At 39.7% G+C, this 14,666-nt stretch overlaps 1 protein-coding gene across 5 annotated transcripts in view; it reads left to right on the top strand.

Moving 5' to 3' along the window:
* Positions 1 to 14,666, top strand: part of Dis3l2 (DIS3 like 3'-5' exoribonuclease 2) — a 506,284-nt gene that overhangs the window by 66,737 nt on the left and 424,881 nt on the right. For all 5 annotated transcript variants that reach the window (XR_003850358.1, XM_029565942.1, XM_008838082.3 and 2 more), the window contains exons 2-3: positions 9,641 to 9,788; positions 10,298 to 10,455. Coding sequence is in view for 4 of the 5 variants with exons in the window: in XM_029565942.1 (XP_029421802.1) it covers positions 9,737 to 9,788; positions 10,298 to 10,455 (210 nt within the window). In the remaining variant the exon portion in view is untranslated. The remainder of the gene's footprint in view (positions 1 to 9,640; positions 9,789 to 10,297; positions 10,456 to 14,666) is intronic.

Here is a 14,666-nt window from a genome sequence, read left to right on the forward strand (position 1 = left end):
ACTTACAAAATGGGGTGGGGGAAAAAATGGGGAAATGTCTCAGTTTATAGAGGGCTTGTTGTATAAACAGAGGACCCGAGTTTGGAGTGCCAGCACTCATGTAAAAAGACGTAGCTATTGTGTAAAGAGCAGCAATAAACATGGTTATATAAGTGTCTCTAGAGTAGGATGAGTCCTTTGGGTATATGCCAAGGAGTAGCATAACTGGGTCATACGGTAGGTTCATTTTTAGTTTTTTAAGAGTTCTTCACAGTGTTTTCCATAGGGGTTTCATGAGTGTGCAATCCCAGCAGCAGTGAATGAACGTTCCCCTTTCTCCACATCCTCAACAGCTTTAAACATGGTTATATAAGTGTCTCTAGAGTAGGATGAGTCCTTTGGGTATATGCCAAGGAGTAGCATAACTGGGTCATACGGTAGGTTCATTTTTAGTTTTTTAAGAGTTCTTCACAGTGTTTTCCATAGGGGTTTCATGAGTGTGCAATCCCAGCAGCAGTGAATGAACGTTCCCCTTTCTCCACATCCTCAACAGCTTTTGTTATCATTTGTTGTCTTGATCCTATCCAGTCCAGTTGGGGTAAGGTGATACCTTAGGATGGTTTTAATTTGCATTTCCCTAATTACTAAGGATGTTGAACACTTTCTGAGATGTTTCTTAGCTATGTTTATTTCTTCCTTTGAGAACTCTCTGTTTAGATCTTTAGCCCATCTTTTAATTGGGTCATTTGCATTCTTCTTTGTTTTTTGAGTTCTTTATGCATATTCTGGATGTTAAACCTCTGTCAGATGTGTCACTGGTGATTTTTTTCCCATTCTTGTAGGTTTTCTCTTCACTTTTTTCTTTTGCTGTACAGAAGCCTTATAGTGCCTTTTAGTTTAATGAGGTCCCACTTGTTTATTGCTGACCTTAATTCCTCAGCAACTTCTGTCCGATTTACAAAACCCTTAGAAAACCCTTTCCTACACCTTAGAAAATCCTTAGAAAACCCTTTCCTACACCTGTATCTTGTAAGTTACTGCCAATGTTTTCTTCTAATAGTTTTGGGGTTTCCAGTTTCACATTGAGGTCTTTGATCCATTTGGAGTTGAGTTTTGTGTAAGGTGAAAGATAAGGCTCTAGTTTCATTCTTCTATAGGTGGAGATCCAGATTTGCCAACACCATTTGTTGAAGATGCTGTCTTTTCTCCAGTGTGTGTTCTTGGCACCTTTTTCAAATATCAGGTGCCTGAAATTGCATGTACTCAGATTTGGGTCTTCAGTGATGTTCCCTTGATCTATGTGTCTATTTTTGTGCCAGTACCATGCTGTTCTTATGACTATAGCTCTGTAGTATACTTTGAGATCTGGTATAATAATCCCCCCAGGGTTGCTCTTTGTGCTCAGGGTTGTTTTGGCTCTCTGGGGTCTTCTACTGAAGACACTGCATGATATGAGCATGGGAGAAGGAGGACTCAAGCTTGGACTAAGCTGGAAACCCCCTGCCCCTGGATGGGTGGCTTTCATAGTGCTAGAAGGTGACACACAGGTGGCTGGGGGAGAACTGTGCCCTATAATTTGCCTCAACAATGGACCCCATGTGCTGTACTATCAACATACCAGACAGGATATTCTAGCTGGTGCAATATTGGCACATCAAGTGTATGTACAACCAGCAAATTTTCAAGTGGATATTATGCCCGCTCTGAGAGGTGAAACACACGTTTGATACTGTAGATCAGGCCAGCCCCATGTGGCAGGGTAGGGTATAGAACCCAGTAGGGAACTTTGTTTGTTTTGTTAGATGGATGTGATGCACCTGCTAGAGTACTGTTGAAGCAATTGTTCTTTCGCCTGTAGATTAAGTTATTATAGCAGGTACTGTTTAGATGTTCTTCCTTTTTGCTGTTTGTGTTTTTATAATAGATGGAATCCTACTGAAATGGGCCAACAGCCCATGGAAAACAGATGATGCAGAGACCTGAAAGTTCAGTGCCATGCCATAATGGGAGAAAGATCATCCCACACCTATTACCCACTCCAAGGCTCAGGGAGTTTTGCAAAAGAGGGTAGTGGAAAGAATGTAAGAGCTAGAGGAAGGGGAAGAGGGTCAACTGGAAGTATCCTCTGACCATTGTGCCAGCAAACTATAATCACACCTTCCAAATGAATTTAAGGATTTTTTTCTAATTCCATGAAGTATGTCATGGGGATTTTGATTGGGATTGCATTGAATCTATATATTGCTTTTGGTAGGATGGTCATTTTCACAATATTAATTCTTCCAATCCATGAGCATGGGAGGTCCTTCCATCTCCTGGGGTCTTCCTCAATCTCTTTAATGATTTAAAATTTTTGTTGTAGAGATCTTTGGTGTCTTTCGTCAGATTTATTCCAAAATATTAATTAATTAATTTATTTTGCAGCAATTGTGAATGGGAGCATTTCCTTGTATTCTTTCACAAATTATGTCTTATTGGTATATAGAAAGGCTAGTGATTTTTGTAGGTTGATTTTTACAACCTGCCACTATATTGAAAGTGTTAATCAGTTCTAGGAGTTTTCTGGTGGAACTTTTGGGATCTCTTATGTATAGTATCATATCATCTGCAAAAATTTTAAGTTTGTCCTCTTCTTTTCCAATTAGTATTCCTTTAATTTCCTTCTTCTGTCTTATTGCCCTAGCAAGAGTTTCAAGAACTATGTTGAAGAGAAGTAGCACTATGTTAAAAAGGAGTGGAGATAGTGGACAGCCTTGTCTGGTTCCTGATTTTAGTGGAAAGCATCCAATTTTTCTCCATTTAGAATGATATTGGCTGTGGGTTTGTTATATATGGCTTTGATTATGTTGAGGTATATTCCCCCCAGTCCAATTCCCTCTAGGACTTTGAACATAAATACATGCTGAATTTTGTCAAAAGCCTTTTCTGCATGTATTAAGATGATGATGTAGTTCTTGTCTTTGAGTCCATTTATATGATTAATGACATTTACTGACGCGTATATTGAACCATCTCTGCATCTCTGTGATAAAGCTTACTTGATCATGGAGATTGATCTTTTTGTTGTGTGTCTGTATGCAGTTTGCAAGTATTTTGTTGAGAATTTTTACATCTATGTTCATTAAGGATATAGGTCTATAGTTTTCTTTTTTGGTTGTGTCTTTACTTGGTTTGCATATTAGAGTGATGCTGACTTCATAGAAGGAATTTGGGAATTCTTCCTCTGTTTCTGTCCTTTTTGAATAATTTAAGTAGTATTGAAATTTTTGAAATATTTGAAATATTTAAGAAGTATAATTTAAGTCTTTTTTAAGTGTCTGGTAGAATTTTTCTGTAAATCCATCTGGCCCTGGACTTTTGTTAGTTGGGAGGCTTTGTGTTATTGTTTTGATTTCCTTATATGTTATGGCTCTGTTTAAACTTTTGATCTCTTCTTGGTTTAACTTTGGTGGTTTCTGTGATTTTAGATACCCATACATTTATTTTAGATTTTCAAATTTAGTAGCATATAGGTTTTAAAAATATTCCCTTATAAGCTGGGCATGGTGGCGCACACCTTTAATCCCAGCACTTGGGAGGCAGAGTCAGGCCATCTCTGTGAGTTCAAGGCCAGCCTGGTCTCCATAGTGAGCTCCAGGACAGCTGGGGCTACAGGGAGACTCTGTCTCAAAAAGACCAAATATATATATATATATATATTTAAGTAGTATTGAAATTTTTGAAATATTTAAGTAGTAATGGATTAAGTAGTAATGGATTAAGTAGTAATCCCTTGTAATGGTCTGGATCCTTGGGTGTCTGTTGTGATGTTTCCCCTTTCATCTTTGATTTTGTTGATTGGGATTTGCTCTTTCTTTTGGGTATCTGGCCTAAGGGTTTGTCAATCTTGTTTAGCTTTTCAAAGAACCAGCTCTTAGATTCATTGATTCTTTGTATTGTTTTCTTTGTTTCTATTTCATTAATTTCTGCTCTGATTTTTGTTATTTCTTCTCTTCTGCTGGGTTTGGTTTTCATTTGTTCTTGCCTTTCCAGCGTCTTGAGTTGCAGTGTTAGGTCATTTATTTGGGCTGTTTGTAATTTTTTAATGTAGGCATTTAGAGCTATAAACTTCCCTCTTAGGACTGTTTTTAAAGTGTCCCAGAGGTTGTGTTGTGTTTATTGTCCTTTTCATTGAATTCCAAGAATTCTTTTATTTCTTTCTTAATTTCTCCTTTGACCCACTCATTGTTTAAGAATCAGTTGTTTAATTGCCAGGAGTTCCTGTAGTGACTAGGGCTTTGTTCAGTGTTGATTTTTGAGCTTTATTGCTTTGGGGTCCGATAGAATGCATGGAATTATTTCAGTTTTTTTTGTATTTGTTGAGGTTTGTTTTGTCGCCCAGTATGTGGTCAATTTTTGAAAAGTTTCATGGAGTGCTGAGTAGAAAGTGTATTCTTTGGTGCTTGGGTGGAATATTTGAAAGATGTCTGTTAGGTCCATTTGATGTATGGTGTCATTTAATTCAGATGGCTGTCTGTTTATTCTTTGTCCAGCTGACCTGTCTAATGGAGACAGTGGGGTATTGAAGTTCCCTACTATTACTGAGTTGGGGTTAATCTGTGTTTTAAAGTCCTATAGTGTTGTTTTTATGATTTGCGTGCACTAGAGTTTGGCACATATATGTTAAGGATTGTAATATCTTCTTGGTTAACTGTTTCTTTGATCAGAATGAAGTGACCCTCCTTATCTCTTCTGATTAAGTTTTACTTTGAAGTCAATTTTGTCAGATATTAGAATTGCAACACCTGCTTGTTTCTTAGTGCCATTTGCTTGGTATATTTTGTTCCATCCTTTCACTTTGAGATATTGTCTGTCCTTGAAAGTGAGATTAGTTTCTTGCAGACAACAAAAAGATGGGTTTTTGGACTTTGTTTCTTTTTTTAAAAAAATATTTTATTTATTTTTATTTCATGTGTATGTGTGTATTGCCTGCATGTAGGTAAGTGCACCCATGTTGTGCAATGCCCGTGGTGGACTTTGTTTCTTAATCCACTCATTTAGCCTGTGTCTTGACTGGGGAGTTCAGTCCATTGATATTTAAGGTTATTATTGAAATGTTTGTATTGGTTTGCCATTGATTGATATTTGTGTTCTCTAATTTTGTGTTTCTTCAATTATACCTTTATTTATTTCCTTTCATTGCCCCGGGGTATAGTTGTTTCTCTCTCTCTGTTCTCTGTATTGCTTCAGGTATTCTTTGAATGGCTGGTTTTGTGGACATGTATTCTTTCAGGCTATTTGTGTCATGGAAGAATTTTATTTCCCCCTCTACTATAATAGACAGTTTTCTGGGTAAATTATTCTGGGCTGACATCTATTGTTATGTAGACCTGAAAATACCTTGGTCCAGGCTCTTTTGGCTTTCATAGTTTGTATTGATAAGACAGCCATAATTCTGATGGGCTTTCCTTTGTATGTGATTTGTTTCTTATTTCTGCTTTCAGTATTCTCTCTTTGGTTCTGTACACTTAATGTTTTTACTATGATTTGTCACGGCAAGTTTCTTTTCTGATCCTATCTATTTCGTGGTCTATGTGCTTCTTTTATTTGTTTCGGGATGTCTTTCCTTAATTTTGGGAAATTCTCTTCTACAATCCTGTTTAAGATCTGGTCAATACCATTAACCTGAAATTTTTCTCCTTCCTCTGTTCCTATTTGGTCTTTTCATGGTGTCCCACATTTCTTGCACATTCCATTACTGTGTTTTTTAAAATTTTCCATAATCTTTGTTTGAGTTGTCCAATTCTTCAACTTTCTCCTCCTGTGTTGATATTCTGTTTGCCATTTCATTCATTCTAGCCGTGAGGCTTTCCCCTTTTGTTTCAAGTTGGCTTATTAAGTTTTGCACTTCCTTCTTCATTTCTGAGTTTTCTTTAATGTTTCTCTTTTGTGAATTCATTCAGAAGTTTATCCCTATCTTCTCTTAGCTCTTTGATTTGTTTGTTTGTGTGCTCTTTAAATTCGTTAACTTCCTTGATCATGTTTATGATTGTTCTTTTAAATTCAGTGTCCTGGGTTATCTCTAGGGGGTTGTCCTTGTAGAACTCTTCTACAGGATTGGTGGAGTTTGGTGGGAACATAGATTTTGGCTTTCTATTTTTTTTATTCTTTTGTTGTGATTTTGGCATGTGAATCTCTTTTGTTGTTTATGATTCTGATATGAGAATTAAGTTGAAGTACGTTTCTGTTTGTATTATTGGGGTGCCTTGGTCCTTTCCTTATTGGTTATCTAATGCTGGTTGGTACAAATTTCAGGTTCTCTCAGTTTTTATTTTGGAGGGAACTGATGGCTTCAGATCAGCTATTCAGACGTATCCATAGAAGCCCAAGTCAGGTTCCTGTCTTCTAAGGTTTGGACCCCTTTTAGCTGGAACTCAGAGAAAATTTGGGAAATTCCCTAAAGGGAATTTGGGGACTGTCAGTTGGTCTGTTGTGTTCTCAGCCCCTATTTCTGTGGGAGGCCTTAACCTGGCACTGAGGTCTGCTGAGATCACAGCTGCTGTAGTGATGGACAGTTGGAGCCCACCCCCCTCAGGCTGCTAGGATTTCAGCCTTAGCCTATCAAAGCCTGGCCTGCCCTGGGGCCTTGGGAGGGGACGCAGAAAATCCCAGGTAGGGGGATGGGTATGGTACAATTAGGGGAAGCTCACCACCATGGTGGAGGCAGGATCTGGGAACTCTCAGGCAGTCTCCTGGGTTCTCAGCCACTATGCCAGAGGGAGGCCAGAACTTCTGGCGATTTGCTGAGATCACAGTTGCTACAGATGGAGGTCGGCACCTTTCTTTCTTTCTTTCTTTCTTTCTTTCTTTCTTTCTTTCTTTCTTTCTTTCTTTCCTTCCTTCCTTCCTTCCTCCCTTTCCTTCTTTCTTTCTTTCTTTCTTTCTTTCTTTCTTTCTTTCTTTCTTTCTCTCTCTCTTTCTTTCTCTCTCTTTCTCTCTTTCTCGCTCTTTCTTTTCTCCCTCTCTCTTTCTCTTTCTTTTCTTTTTTTCTATACATGGTCTTCCTGTGGCCACAGCTGGCCTGGATTCCCTATGGAGACCAGGCTGGCCTCAAACTCACAGAGCTCTGGCTGTCTCTGCCTCCAGAGTACTGGTATTAAAGGCAAGTGTCACCATGCCCAGCTTCTCTTTGTTTTCTTAATACCTCACTCCTATTGGTTCTTTTCCTATGTCTTTATTGACTTTTGTTATATTTTGTATTTTTTTTTTGTCTTTTTGAGCAGGGTCTCCCTATATCACTAGCTGGCCTAGAACCAGCTATGTATACCAGGCTGGCCTCCATCTCACAGAGATCCACTTGCCTCTGCCTCCTGGGTGCTGGGATTAAAGGTGTGCACCACCACACCAGTTCATCTTTTTGAGACTGGGTCTCCCTGTAGCCCCGGCTGGCCTAGACCTCGCTATGGAGACCAGGGTGGCCTTGAATTCACAGCAATCTGCCTGCCTCTACCTCCCAAGGGTAGGGATTAAAGGTATGCACCACCACTCCCAGCCTCCTCTTTGCCCTAACTCTGATTTTTGCCAGAAGAGGAATGCTTAGTACTTATCCGTTGCTTTTTATCTGTTTGTACGGGTGTCTCATGGAAAAGTGATTGTCCCTATTTCAGGCCTTCTCTGTTTCAGTGAGTGCTTTCTTTGAAATCTCATCCATTCTTGAGCATTTGGTTGTCATCTGTGTAATGGCTGGGCAGTAACTCCCTATATATGATGTTCCATTTTCCTAGTATTTGTTGGATTATTCTACATGGGCATATGTAGTACCTCAAGTAGAATTCATCTTCTCTAACACAGGGACACAGCCCTGCCTCCCAGCCCCCTAACTGGTAACTACCCAGTTTCTATATGCTTCATTTTGTCCTGTCTCTGGTTCTCCTCTAAGGTGTAGCTACTGGTCTCTGTTCTGTTCAGTCCTGAGTTCAGTGCTAAGACGGTTTTGCCTTAAACAACTCCCTGGTCTGTTGTTCTCTGTTGCCCATTCATGCTCCATAAACTCCCTTGTGCCTTTGAAACTCTCAGCTGTTTTTCTATACCTTCTAACTTGTTTTGATTTCCTGCCCAAATGGAATTAATGTTGTGAGAATGTGCCTGTGTTTTTCTGTTTACATTGTGTTTTTGTTTCTTTTTTGCCAGAATATGCTTCGTTCACATCTTAATATCTTAGTTCTTTCTTAAAAACTTTCCCAAAGTTCCCTCAGATTTCCTGACCTGGTCTTACTTTCCCCTCCCATGTATAGTTATCCATATTTTGAAAAGCCATGGTGCTGTCAGTTCCCAGTATGCATTGTTTGCCAGTATGACTTTTTAAACCTAATGACTTTTTTCCTAAAACTTCATATGCTCAGTTTTTTGCCTTGCAGATGTATTTATTGAGTTAATGAGAGAATGGGTTATTTCTGGATTAACTCTCAGACAGCCTAGACACCTCCTGTTTTCCTGTCCCCTTTCTGTTTCTGTGAGGCTATTTCTTTTGTTTACTCCTTACATTTGTGTTTATATCTGAATTACTTCATATATCACTAAGTGGCCTTCATTGCTTCTCTACTCTGAATTAGTAATAATTTCAGTTTAAAGAAAACGTTGATCATTAGGAAATGGAAGATACAGTTAAAAATGACAGCTTGATCCATTTTACGGGAAAGTAGGTTGACCATCAGGATTTTGGAAGTTTGCAAGTATAGACTTACCTCCTGAGCTGGTGGCCAGTAGAGATGAGAAAGCAGAAGTTGTGGTGGCATGTTCATTATCTAGGTGGTAGCCAGAGCCCAACTGTAGAGCCACGCATTGCAGCCTTCTGACCCAGGCAGCTGTTCCTGTCTTTCTCAGAATCAGCTGCCTGAGCTTCTGATTAGACACTTAACTAGAGGTGATGGCTGGTAAGAATGAGGGAATAGACTTCTAATACACTATTGCCATTGTATTTTGAAAGCTTGTGAACCATCTGAGGTTCTTTGCCTGGTTTGAGACATTAGGTGGTAATAACTTGGGTTTTGTTGATGAATTCTAATGATTCCACTTATTTGATTTCATAGAGGTATAACTTGTCTAAGGTTAAACTTAGTGAATCCACAACTTGAACCCTCATTCAGCACCTATTCCATACAACTTTTAGAATCTGAAATTTTTGCCATTTTTTTTTTTTTTTTTTTCTGAGACAGGATCTCCTTGTAGCCCCAGCTGACCTGGAATTCACCACATAGGCCAGGCTGGCCTTGAACTCACTGAGATCCACCTGTCTCTGCCTCTGCCTCTCAAGTGCTGGGATAAGGGTAGGTGCCACCACTCCTGGCCCTTTTTGCCATCTTTTAAAACCTCATTTCCTCCTATTTTTGTGCATCTCACAAGCTATATAGAACTTCCTCGTTTCTTATTTTCCACTTCATTGCCCCATTAGCATAGATTTTTAGTTACAGTGCTCCAAAGGAGCAGTATAGTGTACCTGTGAGGGTGAAGGCCTTGGAAAGAAATGTAGCACAGTATTTATTTGAGTACCCAGGAGAACATGACACCAGGACCTAAGAGACCACCACATTGCCTTTGCCATCTGAGTGCGTCTAAGTACCAAAGGGATAGAGGAGGCAACAGGTTAACTGTTCTCTAGTCATCAATTCCTTTTTGATTTCAGCTCGTGACAACTGAGCTGCTCAAGGCAGAAAGAACTCTGACCTGAGTAGTGGCGGGTCCCTGGATCTGGAGTGAAGAGGCTACCTTGGGACCAGTAATGAACCATCCTGACTGCAGGCTGAACCTTCGGCCCACAGGGACTCCCAGAGGTAGCAATGGACTCTGCCCTAGCAGCTGGAGACTTGAAATATAAATGGACGGGATGTGGAGGTGGAGGGTGGTTCTTAGGACTGAGGAAGACTATACTTCTTTTTGTGAACTGTTAAATATTCTCCTGTGTTATTTATTCTGGAATTAGGTGTGGTTTCTTATTGTCTTAGTTTATTGTTATATTGAGTTCAGCCATTTACTTTTCTCCAGAAATGTGACAGTCTTTTAGTACTTCTTATTTCTAAAAGGTTGTGTCTGTAAATAGCAAAACATTGTTCTGTGCATATCGTAGTACTCACTTAGAACTCAGGTCTTATCTGTGTGTAGTTTATTTATGCTTCCTTATTCATTATTTCATTTTTATGACTGTTTGAAATCATCATTCTGTTGCTGGCCTTTGTAAATAACAACAGCAACAATGAAAATAATAAAGACACACTAACCCCAGGTAGAAAAATACACAGATGTTTAACTGAGGAAAGGGCTGATTGTTACCTCATGTTTCTAGGTGTGTCCTCTGTGGTTGGCCCACATGGTGTTGGTGCCTCACCAGGTGACAAAAAGTCAAAGAACAAGTCTATGCGAGGGAAGAAAAAGAGCATATTTGAAACCTACATATCCAAGGAGGAGGTTTCAGAAGGCTTGAAGAGAGGAACGCTTATCCAGGTATTTAAAACCTATAGGGTATTTATCCCCTGAATATGTAGAACTGCAGCAGTCTCTTGTTTGCTGAACTGCTTCTTGTTTTGTGCTATTTTCTTTGACTTAACTGGTGCAGGGCTTGTGCTTCTTAGACTTGTAGTTTATTCCAAGTGATAAGCACCACTAGACTCTCAGAGGCATAGTGCTCTGAGATGTGAGAAGAGGGACCTTTTATTGCTTATTGTCAGTGTTATCTAGGAATCCTTTATTGGGAGAGATCTATGTGAGCCAGGCCTGAATTGGTGCAGTTTGTGTAAATAAAGACAGAGCACTTTGCAAATGGAGTGACCAATGTGAGCTACCAAGATAGAAGTGGGAAGTAGGATTTGGCTATATGGAACACTGAGTAGAAGCACATGGAAGCTCAATGATTGAGAAAAAGTGAGTAAAGGTGTAAAGGAAACAGTAAATAGCAACAGACATTTGTTGAGTCTTTATGCAGAATATGTTACAGGCTAGTTCTTTGACTTGGCTGAGCAAACATTCATTGAGCATCCCCTTTTGAGTCAGGAACCTTTATGGCTAGGAGAATGCTATGCCAGTTATGTGGATTGATGATCTATGGGGTAAAATGGCAGGTGGCTCAGATGAAGGATAGCAAGAGAGCACGTGAGAATGTCAGAGAGCTGTGTGGAGGTGACCTGTGGTGGCATTGAAAGATGGCTAGTTTGGGCCTGCTGGGTGAGAGATAGCATGTATGGGAAAGTGTGAAGGAGAAGCAGGGGAAGAATGAAGATGGGAACTTGTGAAACAATATTGGAGTAAGACAGCTTAGGTTTCCCTTGGGCATGACAGCTAAGGTAGCTGTAGGTAAGAAGGCTGGAGAGGGAAGCAGGGCCATGCATTCTTTGAATTAAGAGTGTTTCAATTCTTGGATTAGTATAGAAATATTTCCATGTCCTGGTTTCATAATAATGTTGACTGAGGCCTCAGGGGATGGCTCAGTTGATAGATGCTTGCATGGCAAGCACAAGGACCTGAGAAGAGTGGCATGTGTCTGTAATCCCAGTGCTGAAGAGGCAGAGAAAAGAGGGTCCCTGGGGCCTGCTGGCCAGCAGTCTAGCTCCAGGTTTAATGAAAGACTCAAAAAGTAAGGTGGAGAATGATTGAGAAAGATACCTGACATTGACCATTGGCCTCTACATGAACATTTTGAAAGTCCAGATTCATTTGTGTTTTCGGCTGAAGATTCATCAAAATAAATAACAGATGTTATCATCTTCTCTGCAGTTTTATCATCTTCTCTGCAGTTTTATCACCCTTCTATATTTACCTGTGGTCTATGTAAACTCTTAAATACATCACTGGTTTTTAACAATGATTTGGACTTTCTGATTTAGGAATACCATTGGCCTTTTGTGTCTTAATTTCTTTGACAAGGCCTCTCTTAAGAGAGTGGAAATGCATTTGAACACTTGGTCCTTCATTGATATATTTGCTTGCTTTTCATTGCTTGGCCCATATACTGGACTCTATTTTACCTGCTAGTGTCTTGGCCCTCCTGGTTTCCTGTGTGAGACTGAATCTCCTGCCACTCCCCTGTAGGAATGCACTCTGTTCTGATTATCTTGGATTTCCGTACTTTTCCTTTAAAAACTCTGCTTACTAGCTATGGTAGCTCATATCTGTAATCTCAGCACTTGGGAGGCAGAGGCAGGCAGATCTCTGTGAATTTGAGGGCAGCCTAGTCTACATAGCAAGTTCTATGGTGAGTCTGTCTCAACAAAACCAAACCAAACCAACCAAACAAACAAAAAACAACCCTAAAATATAAACAAAAATAAAACAAAACTGTGCACTAGGCTCTTCCAGGAGTTTGCCCTTGTCCTTGTATTTGAGTCGCTTCTTCCCACTGTGTTGCAGTTGTACTTACTCTGTCAGTTGATTTGTAAATGTCCACTTCTCCAAGCTGGAGTTGGGTGTTACTGTCTTCCTAAAGCCAGCTTTATTGTTTACATGTTAAACATATTACCATATTTTTGGCTTTTATTCTCCCTAAATAGACTGTTCATTTCCTTGCTGGCATGGTCATGCTTTGTTCTACAGGTTAGCCTTGTTCTTGGAACTTGGATGGTGCTTAATAAACTTAGGCTGAATAAGTATTTCTTTACTAGCCTAATAAAGGTCAAGATACTACTTTTTGAAGAAAAGTGAATGCCATTTGTTATGACTTGAGAGAAAATAGTATTTTGGTTACAGAATTATTTATGAGATAGGATGAGAACAGTGTTCTGCCGTAATAATTATTTTTGCTTTCTTTTAATTTTTGTGTTTGTAGTGACTTTTTACTGACATTTAAACAAAACAAAAATCTGATCAATATAACAGCTCACATTCCCAGGAGTTTCTAAGTGATTCCTCCTGGCCTGTGACATCATAAGCCTCTACAGCCAGAGGGGGCCTCCCCCATAAGAGAACAGTTGTTCTCTGCAGATGGGATGAGGAATGGGTTCCAGATATGAGGTCACTATGTGAAATATACAATTCTGTAAATAAGATTTTCAGAACACAGGAACAGAGTCCATCTGCTTTTGAATATAGCTTTGTGTGTATTCTGTCTGGTTCGGTAAAAAGCTAGACAAGAAAGGACATGTTAATGCCACTGTAGAAAATGAAGAGTATCAGATATGCTTAGAAACGTTGTCACCTTTTGTATTTAGATGTATGTCATAACCTCCTTTTTCTTTTCCCCATCAAGACAAAGATCTTTTATTGAGAGATAATAGGGACTTAAAAAATGGTAGAATAATATATTAGTTCATGCCTTGACAATAATTTGGCATTTCATAGTTTGACCTGAATAGGAAAGAGGAGCCACAATGACCAAAGAAATTTCTTTCCTGTGTTTGGAAATGAACAGCGGCAGTGCATGACTGTGTGCATGTAGTTTTGAAGTTTTCTTTTTTCTTTTGTCTTCTTTGAGCCTGGGTCTCCCTGTAGCTCAAGCTGTCCTGGAACTCACTATGTAGACCAGGCTGGCCTTGAACTCACAGAGGTCTGCCTACCTCTGCCTCCCAAGTGCTGGGACTATAAGCATGAGCCACCACGCCTGACTGAAGTTTTCTTAATAATCAAGTTCTCACATCAGTGTATCATTACTCTCTCCGTACATGTGGTATTGGGTGATTGTCATGGAAGGTGCTGAGAGATGACAGTCTAATAGCATGCCTGGAAAGGACTCTTCTTTAAGGGAATGACCAAAGCAGCATGAACCAGGAGATGGTAGAATTGGCTTTTTCAGAACCCAGATCATGCATCGATTGACTAATGGAAGGCCAGCCTGAGCCCCCAGAGCTGCCTAAAGCATGACGTCAGAGCTTCTTATGGAATAGAATATTGGTGAGAAGTTGTTATTGGACCTCTGAAAAGAATCCTAGTCTAGGAAGACAGAGGACATGATGGTCTCATTTCTAGGAATTTCACCCTTTGTTAAGATTGAAGGCAGCTGGAGAATATTTGGGTGTGAATTAAAGAAGAAAAAATAGAGATAACATTTTGTTGGAATGCTCAGTCATTCAGAAGGGAGAGGTGATATTCAGAGTAGTGATACCAGGGACAATGGTAGAACTTCAACTTTGCAGGCATTAGGTAATTAATGAACTGGAGATATTTCTTGAAAGTCTAGTAAATGTCAAGCATATCTGAGTGAGTGCTATAGGACAGTCAGTGGAGGGGTAGGCAACAGTTAAAGAAATTACAGGCTGTGATAATTGCTCATTGGGAAAGATGAGAGAGTCTAGGTAAAGGGAATCACTTCACAGATGGTTGGGGAAGGCCTCTAAGGTTATCTCTTAGCTGAGTTCTGAAGGGCAAGAATGAGCCATCCACATTCAGCCATAGGAAAAGCATATTGGCAGAGAGACCAAGTTTTGGAAGAACAGCAAGCAGAAGAAGATTTGATGTTTTTGAGGACCAGGAAAGAAGCCTTTTGAGACATAAGTGAACAAAGGGAGAGTTAGTGGCCAAGTCGTATAGTGTTGACTGTGCTAGAAACTTGGATTTTATTCAGGGAACAGTGGGAAGTAACTGGAGTGCATTAAGCAGGAAGAACAGTCTATTTGACGTCTTAAAAATGTCTCTTTGGTTATTGTGAGATGAGTAGAATGGAAGCTGGGAGACCACTAGATAAGGAAATACGGAACATGAAAAGTAGAGGCATGAGGAGAGAAGTGGAT

Source organism: Nannospalax galili, unplaced genomic scaffold (assembly GCF_000622305.1).
Source record: "Nannospalax galili isolate Female #2095 unplaced genomic scaffold, S.galili_v1.0 scaffold1138, whole genome shotgun sequence".
NCBI classification, from domain to species: Eukaryota; Metazoa; Chordata; class Mammalia; order Rodentia; family Spalacidae; genus Nannospalax; species Nannospalax galili.